We start from the raw sequence: 12,500 nt of genomic DNA, 5'->3' as shown, positions 1-12,500 counted from the left end.
AAATCCGTGACGCACGTGCAGCCCGATTATTTATGCTCTTTTAACCAATGATATCACTCTTTTGTGGCGTTTTCGTCGACGCCGTCGTCGTAGATCTTAAGCTCCCTAAAATCGCATCACCGGCGCGAGATAAAAATCGCTCGTGTAGCCGCGGCTTAAGGCACGTGCAAACCCATTCATGCTTTTTTATAACGCACGTGCAAACCGGTTCGCGCCTTTTAAACCGCAAATTCCTCTACAGCTCAAGTGTTTCCCTAAGGAGTATTCTGCATCTTACAGAACTAATTGACTATTATACAGCACACATACACACAATCATTACGTACGTCAGTAAAATTGCCTACGGCTCGCCCTTAAAAATACCCAAACAGATCACTTGCTGATATATCATATGTACAATTGCATTTACCACTCCCAATTTCAAATTCTTGTGAAATATGCACTATTTTCCCACAAAATGAAATTGGATGTAAATTGATTTCAAGTTTGTGAAATCAATGTGACATTCATCGAGATGAGATTTTTGCCGAAGTTTATCAAGAATTAGCGCTAATGAAGCCTCAACCAAGTGTTTGATATCATTGGAAACAAACCTCTGTGCTCTTGTAACATAGCCCCTGATGAAGTTATCTGTTAAGGTATTAACAGAATCTGGCAGAAGTATTTCCGCTGGACCAATATGTTCAAATCGTGTCTCCAGCTCTGTGAAACTTGGCCCGTCTTCAAACTCATCGTACACAACATCACCAGTGGATGGCTGAACAGCCTGGAGACAAATAATACAAAATACATACATGTAATACAAATAACACAAAAATTCACACAACCAAAAATAAACAGGTAGATGGTAAAAACTGCAATGAGCCATTTTCCAAACAAGCATTGGGCCATGATGTATGCTTGTTTGGTCCCATGTCATGAGCTGTACCTTTCGCCATTCAGTCCCTGATTGGTGACTCGCATGTAGCCATCTACACTTTTATCTGTTCTTATTATTTGGAACAGAACGAATAAAATACATGTAAACCCTAGCAAAAATGAAAGCATTGATTTGATCAGTTACATTATGATTTAACCGTGATTAAACCACTCAGTCTTCCAGGAGTGAGACTTACAGAATTTATTCTGTCAAATGCCTGTCGATTTTACTCATCATTGGGGGTGCTTCACCGATGAATGGGTAAAAAAAATGATGATGATGATGATGATGATGATGATGATAACAATTAAAAATATGTAACTTAAGAAAACAAAATGTGATGAAAGAGCAGCAGCAGATGCAGATCTATACCAAGCATTTTACTTTGTGCGATTTTCAAGACCCCACCAATGAATACCAAGTGGTTTGACTTGCCAAACTGTCTATAATTTGGCCGATGGTTGGAGGCCCTTGAACTAAATTTTTGGCCACTCTTTGTTGCCATCCACAGGTATTTCTCTTAGTGTAGGACTGTATCTGTTTCAAAGTAGAATTCTCATAGTTAGCTTTATGTTAAACTCTTTAATATTCTGTATCAGCATTTAAACTGGTTTAGTTTTTATTTATTTATTTGTTTGTTTATTTATTAATTTATTTATATATTCATTTATTTATTTATTTATTCATAAATACATAGTAGTCCGAGAAGTGAATTGCATATATATTTACTTACCTGTCGTGAATAAAACTACACCGATCTAATTATTATTTCAATCCATCTACTTAAATGAAAGGATCCACTAGCTAAAAAGGAAACTCTAAACTGACTCTGCACTAAGACATGAAAAAAATAACACTATTCTTAAAACGATCCATCTTGAAGCATGGTATGTCAAAAGGTCTCGCAGGCCCTAACAAAATTAATTAGTAATTTCAAGGGCTTCATGCATGATAGCTATGACCAGGGCAGAAGATGGACAATGCTCTTTTCTGTACACGTTCTAATTCCTGCATTAAACATTTAGGCAAACTCTAGTGAAAGACCAGTACCCAAGGCTGTTGCCTAACAGGAGCCCGGTAGCCTGGGGCTCCCAAAGAATAGCTCTGGGCGCCTTAATTTTTCACAGCAACACCTTCCACTTCATATGTTGGGCTCCTAAGTTCTCAGCGTTTAGCTCTGAGGGCCCCTTTAAAATTTTCTTAGGCAGCAGCCTTGCCAGTACCGCATAGTCCATATTATTGATCTTATTGATCTGATTTATCTAAATCTTCTTGATCTAATACAACTTGAGTAAAAATTAAATCCCTAAATCAGTGTGAGCAACCCTAGCTTTTTAAAGTTGACTCAAAAATACGATATCTCAGAGGCCTTCTTAACAATTCATTAATATGGATATTCCATGTCAAATTACTGGAAACATGAAGACCCAATAGCTTGTAAAATTGACTGAATTTCAATTTTCAAGATGTATACATTGAGGTTAGCAAAGATCCTTGGATACAAAAAAAGTAAGGTATACTGTACTCATTAAACTTAGTTTAAAGTATATGTAACCCACTTACAACTAAGCCAAAGATTCTCTTTCCAATACTTGTGTTACAATCTCTTTGATTCCCCTCAGAAACACACAATAAATAACCGTTCCCCAAGTCAGCAGAATCAGCTTCATCCAAATCCTCTAGCGTCTTCATATCTTGTATTAAACTATCAAGGACAACTGATATAAGAGGTGTTTAATTACATGGATTGAAAGAATCGTAATAGGCCATATAGACAAAACAAATTTCTATGCAATACATATGATGAAAGAATTAAGCCTAATTTTTCTTTTGCAGTACTGTACCACATAAAACACGTTTGCAATACTGTACCACGTCTTACAGTTTTATCTACTCGTAAAACTGTACGCTTACTGATAATGATCATGATGATAATAATTGCAAAATATATACAGAATGGACAAACAACAAACTAAACCCAAATACATGTATGAAACAGAGTCCAGAGGCCTATTTCTTGAAAGTCCTGATAACTTTTCAGGCCTGAAAAACCATTTTTGTGAACCAGCCATCCGCTTGTTTTAAAAAGGCGGATCTTGAAGTATGTTTTTCTTTTTAAGCCAAAATGATTGTAAAGATTGATGACTTGCCTCTCCCTTCTTAAGATACAAAGGGAATAGTGACATGCAAAAAAGTTTCAGGACTTTCAAGAAACAGGCTCCAGGAATCAATCTATTAAATCATTGATAGCAGGCAAGGAGTGCCTTCACCATGAAGCCAAATTATGCTGCTCTCCATGAATTCTCGCAGCTCTGCATAATTGTCTAATACTTCAAAAATTCATTAATAATTCATGAGCCTAACAGCATACATGTATCAAAACATCGATAAAATGTCATGTGTATGAGCTTCATATCCTGATAAAACACTCCTCGTTAGTTTTCTTTATATAAAGAATACTAATAAGGCATAGCTTGTTTTTCTTGTATGCTAATATTCACCTCTCACAATTTGAGCCATTTTTTTGAGTCCAGAGGGACACGCTCTTTGTGGAATGTTTTTGAAGCCGTTCAAAAAACTCGCAGCATGTGTTTTATCGGGTCTAAAAACACTGCTGCTCATTTTTTAAACATTAGTTCAAAGGTTTTAGAAAAAAATGTTACTCACAAGTTAGGAGGAGTCGTAGGGCTGGAGATAATTCCCACCTCAGAAACAGGAAGCATCTGAAACTAAACTTCTCCCCACACGATGATGATGCAGTGCTGGTTATTTTCTCTGCCAATCCAGCAGTATGTTACTAGTTCACACCTCGGGCGAAGTTTCTTGTCGAAAGAAACAAGTGGCAACATCAAATACCAAACTCAAGAATCCAGCGTGTTAACCACAACCCCATATCATTACAACTGTCGCCACAGCGTCACATGGTTAGGCAGTGACAGTTGTCCAGTTTGTTAGATCTGGGACATTTGCATGGTGGACTTAGCTAGAACCAACATTTTCATTTCAGGATAACTACAGGAGGATTTTCTTTGGTTTGAAATAAAAGGATACCTTCACCGACTAATGTAGTCTTTGTGTAAATTGCACACAATTCTCTGGTAAACGGTTTACTTTTGTTGTCACCAGCTGCTTTCAAAGCCGCTGTTTCTGTTTGTTTCACAACTCCAACTTTGTAGCCTTTGCTAACCAGCCTGAAATGTTAAAAACCCTTTTTAAAACTAAGTTTCAAGAAAATTGTGGCATCTAATAAAAATTATCAATGTAAAGGTTGTGTCTATTAGGTCTGTATGTTCCTGTCAGCTTCCAGTTTTTTGGAAAAACATTGTTGCTGCATTTTGAGGTCAAGTTGCTGGAAAGAAATTAAACACCACCTTCAAGGGCTTTGAGCACCACCTTACCTTTTCACATGAACGTGAAGTCTGTGAGTAGGAATACTTGCAGTTTGAAAGTTATGATCCAAATGACACATGATATTCAGCACATCGGCAGCTTTCTACAAACAAAGATAGAGATAGAGTCAATGTGCCCCTTAATAATAACACTACTGAATTTGGGGCTACACCATACAGTACTGCTCAAATGTAAGTTATCAGTCGCATTGTATTTCAGGTGAGACGCATTAATTAATTGCGTCGCACGCTATGCAATTTGCATCCTGTGTGATGTGATTCACCCTGCGCGAAAGTCACTGAAGCAGAATTTTTTGGCATAAATTGATGTGGACTCCTCTACGCGAAATCGATTATTTTCCCACAGCGATTAACAATATTGCACAATCGCAAGCTGTCTGCGACGAGCGAGTCTTAGAAGAAGAGTCCTTCTAACCTGACTCCTAATCGGGAAACCTAAACAGGAAACATCGACCTATGAACAGTAACTTTAAAAAGACCCAAACTCTACCACTTCATGTGTCGTTGAACATAGGTTGTTAGACTCTGTGGGTCATTTTGTGATGTTTACTGAAATTGGATGTCACATTTAATTAGGTCATTTCAGGCTATTTGTCACTACCATAAGAAAAGAACAGAGGTATAAATTATTATATTTTATATAAGTCACCTCCAACTGCACTGACATTCATACGTGCCTGGTGTCTGCAGGAAACAACAGCTAAAGGATAGACCCTTTGCATGAATTGCAACAATAATTTATTTGAATCTTAACACTTGCACTACCCCAAACTAAACGATCACTCATACTGATTGTACTAACGTCTCTCTTTCAGTACACTTTTAAAATAACTTGGCTTTTTTTGCTTTTATGTAAAACTTAGGATGTACAAGTATTAAAAATTTATTACATTGTGTAATATACCAATATCCCTGCCGTTTTATGCAAAGGATTTATGCATGCATATATGGTATCCCCTATACGTAGAGAGTTGTCTGGATAGCTTAAAGATCATTACATACCTCGGCATCTTCTCCAAAAAACCTATATCTATAGCCACACTCCACAAGTAAAATAACATCAGGATACTTAGACTTGACCTCAAGGAACTGTAATTCCAGAGGTGTGTAAGGAGATTTAGTCCTTCCATTCAGGCACCTTTTTAATTGACCACTCTCCTTGACAGCTCTTATTCCACTGGCTGGTTTTGAAGCAGGGATGGAACTATATGCAAACTGTGACATATTTAAGTCTTCTGCAACAACATCACTATTTGTTGTCTCCATTTCTTCCACAGTCTTTTCACTGTCACCAATAATTGAAAATCCTGCTTTACCTTCACACAATCTTTTATTGCTATCTTTTTTTTCCACAACCATTTCTTGAATGGATTTTCCTGGAAGTTCAACTCTGCTCATTTCCAAACTACTGGATGCATCAGAATTCCTTGAACATATGTCTTTTTTAAAGCAGTTTAGTTTTGCAAACGTTGAAGAGCTTATTAAATCTCTGTTTGTCTCCCTTGAGTGCCCCTCATCTTGGTTGCTGTGCTTTGGAGAATTGTCCAACAAAACTCTCTGCTTTTTGAAATTCTGTTCAGAGCACCTACTGCTTTGTTCATTGTGAGAAACATCACCAGCCTTCCTCTAATTCAAATAAAACAAAATATAGTGAAAGGAGACGGGTTTTATCTGTCACATTATCAATCCTGGCAGGATGAAAAAAATTGGTCACCTGTGTGTTGTTTTGCTTCATATGCAATGTTTTGTACCAGCTCAAAATAATAATAATAATAATAATAATAATAATAATAATAATAATAATAATAATAATAATAACAGTTTTTAAAAAAGGTGGTACCAAAAAGCTAAGTTAATTAGGATGACCCTCATTACTATACTTAACGATTCCTTGCTAGCACAGGTCTCTTTTCTTTGGCGTTTGCCGGGCTAACGAGTACGGAAAAGAGACCTCAGCCATGGGTCAAAACTCACTGCGTTGAGTATATACCACAGTTACTTAGCAACACAATCCTCACATGATACTGTATTTCATGATGTGTGGGCTCACTTAAAAACAGCAGAATTACTGTAAAGGAATGTGGCGAACACAGCAGGCTCAAGTCACAGTCAGCAAACATTATCATGGGGTATGCGGTTTGAAGAGTGCCGTCCAAGGTTGTGGACGGTGGTTGGATCAAAGTGAGTTTCGACCCATGGCACAGATCTCTTTTCCCATACTCATCAGCCCAGTGATTGCAAAAGAGAAGAGAACTCTGCTAGCTGGGAAACGTAATGAGATTACAATTACAATGACGAAAGAAAACTAGGAAAACTTAAAGTTTTTGAGACGTAAAAGTTTTTGAAACTTATCTAGACAATAGACCTCTTTACAGTTGTGTGCTTAGTTACCTGGCCCTTAAATAAAAGTGAGGCTAGTGTTGACCTTGTTACGATACAGACCTGCCTTCTTTTGTTATGTTAATGATGTTGTTGTCATGCTAATTAGTAAGAATTTACATAAGAAAGGCAGTAAGGTTTCTATCAAAACAAGGTCAACTCCAGCCTCACTTTCATTCACAGGCCAGGTAACTAAGCACACAACTGTAAAATGGACTATCGTCAACCCATCCCCCGGAATTATCCCTTACCCCTGAAAGTCTCTAACTCGACATCTAATAATTTGCATGGTATTTGCGTGTCATTGAATCTTTGATCGTAACTTGTCTGCTGTCATCAGAAACAATTCCATTCCGGAAAAGCTTGCCAAATTTTCATGGAAGCTTACCTTCGCAGTTGAATTGATAATAGTGTTGTCACTTGAGCACGACTTGCTTGTGAAGAAACTAGAAATCGTGGCCTGCGATTGATTTCTCGCGGATGCATTGTGAGGAGATTTACTAGAGACGGAAGCTGTGGAGCATCGCAGCTTACCAAGATTTAGCTTTCTCATAATTAAGGTCCTAAAGTCCTTCCATGCATGCCCCTTTCCCGCCTCAAGAGATCCTCTCAAGAAACGAAATGCCAACTGGTCAGCGGTATCAGTTAATTCCCGATTTGTTGTTCATGTATGGTAAGTCTATTTCAACATGGCGGCGAAAGCACGAGGATGATTTTAGAATGTAAAGTTTCGTGATGGTTTTCCTAAATACTTTTTTCATGTCCACTTCAGGAGTGCGTCAGGGCCCTTCCCCTCCAACAGTCGAACAAATTTTAGAAGATTTATCATCAGCCACAGATCACGATGTGGTCTTCATGAAGTCTCCACTTTTTGCCGAACATGCAACCTCAGCAACTAACGCGTCGAGTCAACCTGAATTAGACGGTAAGTGCTGAATTTGATTATTTTTTTAAACTTTCATGTTGTCTAAAACAAAAACAAAGTTGAAAATATAGGATTTTTTGAGCGAAAGATCACAACAGCTCTCGTAACGTACAGGGAAGATAACCTGTTTACAAACATCGGGCCATATATTTATTATGCGCACCCCCCAATTGAGGGGCTTGGAAATCCAGGGGGAGGGAGGGGATAAGTAGGGGTGATTTCTGATGGGGTAACCCAGTCGGTTTCTTTAATCTTTCCCCTTTTTCTGAAGGGGGGATGTGTCGGTACTTTGATCTTCAATATCCGGCCAAAGGGGGTAAGCTCTTAAAGTGCCCCTAACCCTTTAAGTTGTTTTTTTTGGGTAGATTTTTGTATCTTTCAAGAAGTCATTTTCGGAATTTTTTTTTTTAAAATATTGAATCCTGACTGTTTTACGAGCGCTAAAAGTGAAGGCAGTCGCGACTACTTTTTCACCTATCGTTTGCATCAGTCCCCCACTCGGCCAAATGTCTCTATTTATCGAGTGTGATGTAAGAAAAGGACATCGTGCAAGCTCGAGTTGCTGGAATGTCCTTTTCTTACGTCAAAGCTAAAAAAGTGTCAAATATCGGACGCTTCTCATTGGCTCGTTCCTAATGAGCCCACGAGACAATAATTTGTCCAGCGGGGCTTATAGCGCGCAAAAAATTAAAAATTTCAGTAACTTCAAGTGCTCGTAAGAAATTCAGGATTCAATATTTTGCGAAAATGAGTTCTTGAAAGATAGGAAAATCTACCAAATACATAAGAAGTTGAAGGGTTAGGGGCACTTTAATTGAAGACACCCTCAATAGGGAAAGTGTGTCTATTAAATGGAATGGCCCATTGCTTTTGTTATTCAAATGTTCCAGCCACAGGAACAAAAGACCCTTTGTTTTGACAGTCAGTTACGCTCTGGTTGGCAGATTAAATGACAATACATGTAGGTGACGTCAATGATATTGTCCCTATAATGTGATTGGCTCAATACCCTAACCCAAAAACAAAAGACTAAACAATTGAAACAATGACTTAAACAATAGAAGCTGATTACAATAGCAAACAATAGCAGGTTACAAGACCTGCTACATTACTGCTTTGTTTTCAGCTTGGGTATCGAGCCAATCAAATCATATGTTACAAGAGCTGCTACACTACTGGAGATCAGAAGGAAGCCTGAATTGAAAAATTCCTAGAATCCTATATTACTACAATTATTATTTTTTTATATTAGTATTATTAGCATAAAAGTTGTCAAGTCAACTAGAAATTGATTGACTGCTTTTGTTTGCAGTAAAAGGTACATTGTAAGAGTATGGTGGAAAGTATATGAAGGTCATATATTGCGACTTTGGATATACATTATTTTTTAAATGAAAGCAGTGTATGTAGTGCCAAATGAATGGTACTTGAATCCTGAGTATTTTCATGTTGATTCATTTTGGTAGTGTTGTGCATTTTGTGAGGATGAGTGAAAGATCTTGATGCATTTGTGGTATGGGCATAACTACAGAAAACAGGGCCCACTATTGATATGTTATTGAATAACAAAAGTGCCTACCGTTATATTTTTCATTTTTCAAATGCTCCCAACTAATTTGTATATGGTGGCTCTGTGTGGTCCTGAATAGTCTAAAAAGAGAAGTTGCTGTGCTTCGAAAATGTTTTTTGCCTCCTCCCTTCATGCTACAGTTTCAGGTCTCCCTTAGTCAGCTTAAGGTTTCCTTGGTAATACCTTTTACACTGTATTATTGATATTATGAGCCACCTCTACACACACACACTAGAGATCCGCGTCAGTGGGAAGTTGCAGTCACTGAAGGTATAGCAACCTTAACTTTGTTGAACAGTACGTCAGAGCACAGTACTGTAGCTTTGTGGCGTGTTAGTCCCACAATAATTTTGGTGTAATTTTTTTTCCTTTAGAAGACCGTATGCATGAGACTCTTAATGAAAGAGACCAAAATATGGAGAATAAGGGAAGCTTTGAACAGAGAGAAGGGGAAGGACAATCAAATGAACAGCTCTACTGTAAAGTTGCCTCATTTTTGGAACAGTTTAAATCTCTTGAATCTGCTCAAGAACAGCTGAAAGGTTTAGAACCAGATTTGAAGTCCACGAAAGAAGGACTCGGAGATGCTATAAAAAGAGTTGAACAAGCATGGAAAGTTGACAAGGCTGATGCTCAGTGACTGATGTGGGTAGCAAGAGGGATGCATTATTTTATTATTAGTAGGAAATGTTTTGAATTTTTTAAGTACTGAACACCATCTCATCAAGAGCAGGTGGCTTACATTATTTTTACAGTCAAGCTATGTCACATGTGACCAGTTTTGAACTTAAAATGCTCTCGAAATTCTGAATCCCCGTAGAATATTTCCTTGATACATCAAAAATAGTTAGCTATGAACTTTTGTTTTATTATAAAATAAACTGCTTGAAAAGTGAAAGATATTTCAAGGGTTTGATGAATTATTTTTCACTTATTGTGCATTTTTTGTAGCAACTTTCAGAAAAGTCTTCAAGATTACATTCAAATCTTGGAAGCTCCAAAGAGGAATTCGACTGTTTCATTTCAATCTTGTGGATACTTATGCCATGTTTAGACTTGAGCATTTTACGGAGGTTTTGGAGTTTAATTACCTAGGTAAATATTTTGCGTGTGTAAATACCAACTGATACCATGGTAAATGCTGCCCAAATCAATAGAAAGTTAACCAAGGTAAATGTTCAATCATGCCTGTGATCAGGCATGGTTTAGGTCGGTAACCAAGGTCGAGATGACAGATATATCCACTTGCGGTCACATAGTATTTCACATCCTGTGGTGCCCAGATTGCGTCAGTCTTATTTTTACGACTTGGTTTTCACATTTGTGTTTTTGATCTACCTACGAGTCATTGCAAAAGACAAAGACAGTAATCATTTGCCAAATCTAGACGAACCACTCGGACAATGTGATCGAACGTACGTCTAGATATTCTGAAGTTCTCTTCCCACCAATCTTCAACTAAATTTCCTGGGCCTGGCATGCAAAAGGGTTTCAAACCAGAATTGCTTTCTCGGCCAAGACTGGCCATTAAGCTTGCCCAGCACGCCTTGTCTTTCGAATGGCAATTTGAAACAAAATCAATTGCTTTCACCTTGACTTCTTAAGGTGCTGCAAAAGTAAGAGCCGCTATAATCTTGAGACCTGGGTTAGGACAAGAAAATAAAACGTGAGGACTACAAGAGCCACAGCTTCTCTTATAAATGCAGACATTTTATACGTGGAATTTAGGATTTGCCGCCAATTCGATTTGATCATAATCGTGATTGATGATAGGTTTACCTCGGCTATTTGAGACAGTGTAAACACTGTGCAAATGTACCAAGGTTTGGTTAGAAGACATTTACTTTGGTAAATGCCCAAGTGTAAACACAGCGTTAGTCTAGTCATGTGTGACATAGCTTGACCTAAGGAGTGTGAGATGTCTGAAGGCAGTCGCAGTAGTGAGGCTGTCTCTAAGTTGCTATAAGCAGGGTTAACGCAAAGTGGATAACAAACATGATGAATGTGTGTGGTTTTTCCCATTAATCCTTCTTCAAATAATGTGGTCTAGAGCGATAAAAGCTCCCAAAATCTCAGTTAATTCCTCTGAACATCTGATAAGATTCTGGTTGAAATGAACACCTGTTTTTGGCATGCATCTTTTGGCACAAAAAGATCTATACAATTTCAAAACGTTGAAGAATTTTTTGCTTGATCTTTTTAATTCTTTCAAATGGATGGTGAAGCACTGTAGAATTTTACTGATCAGAAAAAGAACTCCAAATGTTTGCTTAGGAATATTTAATTCTCGATATTTAAACTAATGCCTCTGAGTTGTTAACAAAATTGCAAGGAATTAATTGACTGACGTCAGTAAAGGCATTTTTAAAATCCACCTGAGTAATGGTTTTCATGAGAGTTTCCAAAGTTGTTTAAAAACAAACCCCTTTGATTGTAGTATTAAATTCATTTTTAATGAACCAGTTATTTAAAGGGGACTGTGTCATGGCATTGCAGTTCAGTTTATGTAGTTTTACTGAATTGTTACTCACCCCTTCTTCCAAAGCAACTTAACATTAACCCAGTAACAACTTTAAATCAAAGCTTTGTGATAAAATATTGTCTTAAGGTAGACTGAAGTGATCCTCGCAATTAACTGGACAATTTAAGCAATAATATTGTCTTTCATAGACACCCAATAATTTGCTTAAGTATTGCACCAGAATCACAGAGGTCATGGGTTCAAATCCCATTGAATCCACTTGAAATTTTCTGGTGTCTGAACAATAATAAATTGTGGTGTGGTCTTTCTTCTGTGGTGTATCGTGGTTGTGAGGGTAAATGCTTAGAGATACTAGCTAAATCAAGCTACTCTGAGATTCGGGGGTAAATTTAGATATGATAATATGATATTTACACTTAAGTGCGACAATCACTTCAGTCTACCTTAGCTCTATAGCCCGTACTTCATATTATACATACAATGTCAATATTAACTATTTCATTTCAAAAAAATGTATGCACAACATAATTTGTTACATTTACAAACAACAGATACATGTAACTTTGAAAAACTGTTAGGCTGGACAGTTTTCAAAAACCCCAATCACAAACCATTTTAATCTTCACTTCATCCCATCTTTGCCTCCCATTTTGCTGTTTTATTCAAACCTTACTTCAATGTTATAAGTAGTTATTTTTAAGGGTTTCACTTGATCCCTGTCGCTGACTTTGGCCAAATTTTGTGACACAGCCCCTTTAATTAAAGGTAGTATTAGGGGATACCGCAAATGACCCCACCCTCCCCCCCCCCCCACT

At 37.5% G+C, this 12,500-nt stretch overlaps 2 protein-coding genes across 2 annotated transcripts in view; one reads left to right on the top strand and one right to left on the bottom strand.

Moving 5' to 3' along the window:
• Positions 1-7,367, bottom strand: part of LOC138038659 (DNA mismatch repair protein Msh3-like) — a 28,628-nt gene extending 21,261 nt beyond the window's left edge. Inside the window, exons 1-6 of the mRNA XM_068884654.1 lie at positions 7,097-7,367; positions 5,332-5,955; positions 4,318-4,412; positions 3,971-4,110; positions 2,483-2,613; positions 594-766 (exon numbers count right to left, since the gene is read on the bottom strand). Of these exons, the coding sequence (XP_068740755.1) occupies positions 594-766; positions 2,483-2,613; positions 3,971-4,110; positions 4,318-4,412; positions 5,332-5,955; positions 7,097-7,261 (1,328 nt within the window). The 5' untranslated portion in view covers positions 7,262-7,367. The remainder of the gene's footprint in view (positions 1-593; positions 767-2,482; positions 2,614-3,970; positions 4,111-4,317; positions 4,413-5,331; positions 5,956-7,096) is intronic.
• A 6-nt stretch (positions 7,368-7,373) lies between these two features.
• On the top strand, positions 7,374-10,101 carry LOC138038661 (uncharacterized). Its single transcript, XM_068884656.1, has 2 exons — positions 7,374-7,633; positions 9,578-10,101. The coding sequence occupies exons 1-2, from the start codon at positions 7,444-7,446 to the stop codon at positions 9,841-9,843; spliced, it is 456 nt and encodes a 151-aa protein (XP_068740757.1). The 5' UTR covers positions 7,374-7,443; the 3' UTR covers positions 9,844-10,101.
• The last annotated feature ends 2,399 nt before the right edge of the window (positions 10,102-12,500 follow it).

This window comes from Montipora capricornis, chromosome 2 (assembly GCF_036669925.1).
Source record: "Montipora capricornis isolate CH-2021 chromosome 2, ASM3666992v2, whole genome shotgun sequence".
In the NCBI taxonomy this organism is placed as follows: Eukaryota; Metazoa; Cnidaria; class Anthozoa; order Scleractinia; family Acroporidae; genus Montipora; species Montipora capricornis.
Note: the sequence above shows the minus strand (reverse complement) of the source record. Positions and strands in the feature narration are given on the sequence as shown.

Coding starts and splice junctions, on each gene's coding strand:
- LOC138038661 (XM_068884656.1), top strand. CDS start 7,444: ATGGTTTTCCTAAATACTTTTTTCATGTCCACTTCAGGAGTGCGTCAG. Junction 7,634..9,577: donor GAGTCAACCTGAATTAGACG/GTAAGTGCTGAA, acceptor TTTTTCCTTTAG/AAGACCGTATGCATGAGACT.